This window comes from Bison bison, unplaced genomic scaffold (genome assembly GCF_000754665.1).
Source record: "Bison bison bison isolate TAMUID 2011002044 unplaced genomic scaffold, Bison_UMD1.0 scf7180017864263, whole genome shotgun sequence".
Classification (NCBI taxonomy): domain Eukaryota; kingdom Metazoa; phylum Chordata; class Mammalia; order Artiodactyla; family Bovidae; genus Bison; species Bison bison.
In genome coordinates this window covers 7,706,768-7,713,648 of record NW_011494835.1, presented here as the reverse complement: position 1 = coordinate 7,713,648, position 6,881 = coordinate 7,706,768, and the positions used below count along the sequence as shown (strand labels likewise).

General features: G+C 34.8%; 1 protein-coding gene across 1 annotated transcript in view; it reads left to right on the top strand.

Annotated features, from left to right (window-relative positions):
- Window positions 1–6,881, top strand: part of METAP1 (methionyl aminopeptidase 1) — a 50,358-nt gene that overhangs the window by 28,729 nt on the left and 14,748 nt on the right. Inside the window, exons 6-7 of the mRNA XM_010848349.1 lie at window positions 4,092–4,183; window positions 4,911–4,994. Of these exons, the coding sequence (XP_010846651.1) occupies window positions 4,092–4,183; window positions 4,911–4,994 (176 nt within the window). The remainder of the gene's footprint in view (window positions 1–4,091; window positions 4,184–4,910; window positions 4,995–6,881) is intronic.

Here is a 6,881-nt window from a genome sequence, read left to right as displayed (position 1 = left end):
GGTGATTGATATTTCTCCTGGCAATCTTGATTCCAGCTTGTGCTTCTTCCAGCCCAGCGTTTCTCATGATGTACTCTGCATAGAAGTTAAATAAGCAGGGTGACAATATACAGCCTTGACATACTCCTTTCCTATTTGGAACCAGTCTGTTGTTCCATGTCCAGTTCTAACTGTTGCTTCCTGACCTGCATATAGGTTTCCCAAGAGGCAGGCAGGTCAGGTGGTCTGGTATTCAGAAAAAAGTACATAGATAAGGTAAATTCTGGTAGCATAAAATGTTATGAAGGGAAAAGTGAGTACGTTTCCCCAGAAGTAATCACTGTTAATGATTTCTTGGAGAATTTTTCAGCAGTCTTTGTTGTGCATACACGTGTTAGCACCCTCTCCATCCAGTTATACAAAAAACGAACAAGCATATACGCCTTTTCACCTTGTGGTACTGTATTTTATGTTGTAAATATTCCATATAAGGTCACATAAAACCATTTGTTTTTTTTTGTTTGTTTTTTTTTTTACCTTATGAAAAAGAAACATCTAGAATATTATTTGACCAAGTATCTAGTTACTGTGGCCTAACCAAGTTGACACATAAAATTAACTGCCTCATATGTTCTCTGAGAATTGTTATGCTATTATCCATATGACTATAATTAATGGAATTTTATTAAATTTTTCATATAACCCCATTAATTTTGGTGTTTCATTGTATAGGCTTTATTTTTAAGTGAAATGTTTGGAAGTAGAAATGATGGCAATCAAGTTTTCTTGTCTTTAAAAGCTTGCTTTTAATATTTAACCACCATGTTTTTAATGAGTGAAGTATTCCACTGTGTGTACATGTTATAATTTATTAAACCAGACTCCTATGAATTTATTTCTAGGTTTTTCCCAGTTTATTTCTAGATTATTTCCAGGTTTTATTTCTTCCAGTTTGACCACAGGAACTGCTCTTGTGCACACTGTTCACGTGCATCTTTGTGCACATGTCGAGAGCATTTCTATAAGCAAATTGTCTAAAGTAAAACAGCTAGATCGCAGGATACGTGCATTTAAAAAAATTTGAGAGATAATTACAAATCTCAGCGATTCTTCAGTTAAAAACATGTGAGAGTCTATTTTCTTCTGTCTTCCTCAGCTTAGTATGTTATCAAGTTTTATGATCTCTGCTGATCTGAAAGATGAAAAATGATACTTTGCATTTATTTTAATTTGCATTTTTAAGTTATGAGTAAGGTTGAGCATCTCTTTACTTTTATTATTATTTATTTATTTAATTTATTTACTGGGCCGTGCCAGGTCTTAGTTGCAGTATGTGGGATCTAGTTCCCTGACGAATTGAACCTGGGCCCCCTGTATTGGGAATTCAAAGTCTTAGCCACTGGACCAGCAGGGAAGTCCCCATCTCTTTACTTTTAAAAATCATTTGTATTTTTCTTTTTGAACTGTCTATTGATATCCTTAGCCTTTTTTCTCCCTCTCAGATTACTTAGTTTTTTCCTTCTGACTTATAAACGTTCTTTCTATATTGAGGAAAATAATCTCTTGATGTACTATAAAATGTTTTCTCCTAAGCAGATAGTTACATTTTTGTCTTTGTTTATAACTTTACATTTATGACAAACTTTCAACATTATTTTGTAGCAAAATTTGTCAGTGTTTTCTTTTAAGGTGTTTATGGCTTTATGACCTAGGAAGACCTTTTTGGTTCAGAGATAATAAGAATATTTTCCTATGATTTCTTCTACTATTTCTGTGATTTTACTCTTTTTGTGTGTGTGATAAAATTTTGGGCCCATGTGAAACTTATTTATTATTAGGAGTGAAGTAGGGCTGCAACTTAATTTTTTCCCAGAAGAATATCTGATTGTCACGTCACTGGTTGTTTTTAACAGTCAGTCTTTTTCTTACTGATTTAAAATGTAACCTATATCACTGTATTATATTTTCATATATCTTTGGGTCTATTTTTGGATTCTGTTCTGTTTCATTAACCCATTTGTCTAATCATATGCCATCACCAAACTCGTAATTATTATAGCTATTGAGTGTTTTACCCGCTCCAGTGTTCTTGCCTGGAGAATCCCAGGGACAGGGGAGCCTGGTGGGCTGCCGTCTATGGGGTTGCACAGAGTCGGACACGACTGAGGCGACTTAGCAGCAGCAGCAGCATGGAGTGTTTTAATATTTGGTAGGCCTTGTTGCTCTCTTTTTCAGAATTTTCCTGACTCTTCTTGCATGTTTGTTTTTCCATGTGAAATTTAGGATCAGCTTGTCTGGTTTCTAAAAATGTCCCATTACCATTTTTTATAGGGATAGTATTAAATTTATAGACTAACTTTGGAAGAATTGACACCTTTACAATATTGAGTCTTCCTATCCAAGAACAGGGTATGCTTTTCTGTTTTATTTAAGTCTCCTGTATGTCTTTCAGTGGTATTCTAAAATTTTCTTCATTAGGTCTTTTAACACTAAGTTATTCCTGGATATTTTATCTCTTTAAGTTATTCTTGTGAATATAGTATCTTCTGTATTTTTTGATTTGTTTTTTTCATAGCTCAGTTGGTAAAGAATCCACCTGCAATGCAGGAGACCCTGGTTCGATTCCTGGGTTGGGAAGATCCCCTGGAGAAGGGATAGGCTACCCAGTCCAGTATTCTTGGGCTTCCCTGTGGCTCAGCTGGTAAAGAATCTGCCTGCGGTGGGGAATACCTGGGTTTGATCCCTGCGTTGGGAAGATCCCCTGGAGAAGGGAATGGCTACCCACTCCAGTATTGTGGCCTGGAGAATTCCAGGGACTCTCCAGTCCATGGGGTTGCAAAGAGTGTCCACCACCGAGCAACTTTCACTTTCACTTTGTGTATGGCAGAGTTATTGATTTTTATATATTATAATCTGCCAACTTGCTGAATTCTTATTTCTAGTTATTTTCCAGGTATTCTCTTGTTCTAGGGATATATAATCATATCTGAAATTAATAAAGATTTTGTTCCTTTTCTAAGTTTATATGTCTTATTTCTTTCTCTAGTTAAATACGTCTGCGGTATTGTCAGAACAGTGCTAACAATACTAGTGCTGATAGTGGGCATTCCACGATGTTGGTTCTTGGCTTGAGATTTGTATTTATCATGTAAAGGTGGTAGCTGGTTGTGTTATCAGAGCTATCTTTCTAGATGATCATTTATTTTCCAATCTTTAATCTATGACTATGATGAGTTATATTGATAGTTAATATTGAATTATACTTGTCTTTCCAATATGAATTTCACTCAATTCATAGTGTACTATGTGTTTTTTGGATTTTGCTAGATAATATTTTATTTGGGATTTTTATATCAGCATTTATAAAGAGTAGTTTATGGTTATAGTCTTTTTGTCAGATTTTGAAATTATTATTATACTAGCTTTAATGCTTCTCAGTATATGAATAAATTAAGCTGATTTTATTAGTGAAAATTCTTAGGGCAGTATTTTTCAAACTTTTTTTGATTGTGAACTGGAGTGAGAACTGTATTTTATAACATAATCTGTATATATGTGTGTGTATAAATTAACAACCAAAGATTCACAACAGCCTGTATATAGTCTATTTTCTATTCAGTTTATTTACTTTAAACAAATGTTAAGTCATAGCCCTCTAATAGCCACTAAATGATCATAAGTTGTAGTTTGAAAAACACTGACTTAGGTTCCAGTTTTAAAAAATAAATGAGTGTAATTAATTCATCAGTTGTTGATATATGCTTGCTACATAGGAGATGATCATGAAAACAGATATAAATTAATTATATGGTGCTGTTCAAAAAATCATTTATTGACCTTATTACACACTGCCTGTCAAATAATAAATATGCCATCTTGACTGATTTCTAATAAATCTGAAAATTTGTTCTTTAGAATTCTTCCTTCAGTTTGTTTAGCAAATTTCATGTTGAAACTATTTTTTCGGAAACCCTGACCTGGACCCTCCCATATTATGAAATACCGTTGTGTGAATTAGACTGACTATTATTTTATCATTGGGGAGTAATTATGCTTTTATATACTACGTCTTTTTGTTCATTTTGGTTTTACTTAGTGATTTTCTTTTCCAGGAATGTCTGAATCTGAGCAAGCTCTTAAAGGTACTTCTCAAATTAAGTTACTCTCATCTGAAGATATAGAAGGGATGCGGCTCGTATGTAGGGTAAGAGTTTTCCCCTCCTCCTAGGATAGGACTTGTTTAAGTAGTTAGAACAAATGAAGTCAATGATTTGCACATGTACAAAGGTGGCAAATGTTACCTAGTAAGACTGTGACTGGCCTTTTTTTTTGAAAAAAAATTTTGATTAAAGTATAGTTGATTTACAATGTTGTATTAATTTCTGCTGTACATCTAAGTGATTCAGTTATGTATACATTCTTTTTTATATTCTTTACCATTATGTTTATTCCAGGATATTGAATATGGTTTTCTGTACTATGCAGTAGGACCCTGTTCTCTGTCTATTCTTTATGTAATAGTTATTTCCTATGGTTCTTTGATGAAAATCATTTATCTATTCTTTTATTTCCCTCCCTTTCCTTCTCCATTGTAGAACTGTGAGAAGCCTCAAACTTCATCACTTGATTATTGTTTAGAGTACTTAAGATGTACATTTTTGCATAGAAATCAGTCAAGTGTACTAATTAAACCATTTGCTAGCTAGCCCAATTTTATTTATATGTTTACACAGACAGACATACACATTTATTAATGGGTATTAAAAATATGTTAGAAATACATGTAAATAGTTATAAAAATTCAGGATTATTATATTCAAGGTGAGATTCATTTTGTCAGTATCCCATAAAATCTAAGTTAGTACAGAGGATACAGATTTCTAATGCTACTTCATTTCTTCTCTAATGTATGAAGTGTTTCTCTTTTACAGCTTGCTAGAGAAGTATTGGACATTGCCGCTGGGCTGATTAAACCAGGTGTAACTACTGAAGAAATAGATCATGCTGTACACTTAGTAAGAATTGTACTTTTATGCTTTGAGAAATTTTTCTGTACTGTTAGCTGTCTTAGACTTATAAATAAAGTAAACCTAAGTTCTGAATATCTACACTTGGCTAAAAACTAATTTGAAAGCAAATTTTTCACTTTGTTTCAAATATAAAAAGTATTCAATAGACATTATCCCATCTGTAAGTATCTGATATTGGGGTCTGAGGTAAGCCCGAAGTACCTTGTTTCTGAAATGTCACATTTCATAACATTTTAGTTTAGCTTTTACAAGATGATTTATTTTATTAGTGCTTTAGGTAAATTATGCTACCATGTGTGTCAAATATTCTGAAGTCAAAAAATATAACTTCTGAAACTAGTGGTAAAAAATGTTTCTTTTTTTAATCTATTTACAATAACAAGGCTACAAAGAGACCAGATACATGTTTGTAGTAAATATAGTATCAGTTCACTTCAATCTCTCAGGCCTGTCGGACTCTTTGCGACCCCATGAATTGCAGCACGCCAGGCCTTCCTGTCCATCACCAACTCCCAGAGTCTACTCAGATTCGTGTCCATCGAGTCGGTGATGCCATCCAGCCATCTCATCCTCTGTCGTCCCCTTCTCCTCCTGCCCCCAATCCCTCCCAGCATCAGGGTCTTTTCCAATGAGTCCACTCTGCATGAGGTGGCCAAAGTATTGGAGTTTCAGCTTTAGCATCAGTCCTTCCAGTGAACACCCAGGACTGATCTCCTTTGCAATGGACTGGTTGGGCCTCCTTGCAGTCCAAGGGACTCTCAAGAGTTTTCTCCAACACCACAGTTCAAAAGCATCAATTCTTCAGCGCTCAGCCTTCTTCACAGTCCAACTCTCACATCCATACATGACCACTGGAAATATAGTATAGGGATATTAAAAAAAATTTTTTTTTTAATTTAGTTTTTTTGACTGTGCTGGGTCTTTGGTGCTGAGCACAGGCCTTCTCTGGTTCTGCAAGCAAGAGGCTACTCTGTTGCAGTGCACGGGCTTCGCGCTGTGGTGGCTTCTCTTGTTGTAGAGCTCAGACTCTAGGCATGTGGGCTCAGTAGTGGCGGCACATGGGTGCAGTTGTCTCATGGCATGTGGGATCCTCCTGGACCAGTGATCGAACTCATGTCCCCTGCATCGGCAGGTAGATTCCTAACCGCTAAACCACCAGGGAAGTCCAGGTATACTTTATAAAAAAGATTGCTTATCCACCAAGGAGAGACCTTAAAACCCTGTAGTAGATGAGTGCACACATGATATGGTTAGGTTGTTCATAACAGAAGAGCAGTAACTAGTTACTAAATCACATGGAAGGCTAATTAAACCTGCTCTCGTAATCAAGCAAATGCAAGTCATAAAACCTTCTAAATTAGGAAGTATTTTAAAGATATTTATGTCCATTACCTCTCTGAAGATGGTGAAACTGGTACTCTTTTTCATGGTGATGGCATTTAAATTGGGACTATCCTTTTGGAAAGATATTTGACAATGTGTCTTGAGCTATAAAAATGTCTATAACATTTTTTTTTTATTTGACATTATAAATCCTAATTTGGGGTTATTCAATATATTATAAAATATAGTTGACCCTTGAACAACATGGGTTTGAGCTGCATGGGTCTTCTTATATGTGAATTTTTTTCAGTAAATATATATATGTACTGTAAATATATTTTCTCTTATGATTTTTAAAATAATATTTTCTCTAGCTTACTTTATTGTAAGAATACAGTACATAATACATGTAACATACAAAGTATGTGTTAATTTCTGTTTTTGGTAATATCAGCCATAGTGTATTAGTAAAATAGGGGGGGGGGCAGTCAAGTTTTATGTGGATTTTGGACTAGGCAGGAAGGGGATCATTGTGCCCACTCACTGCCC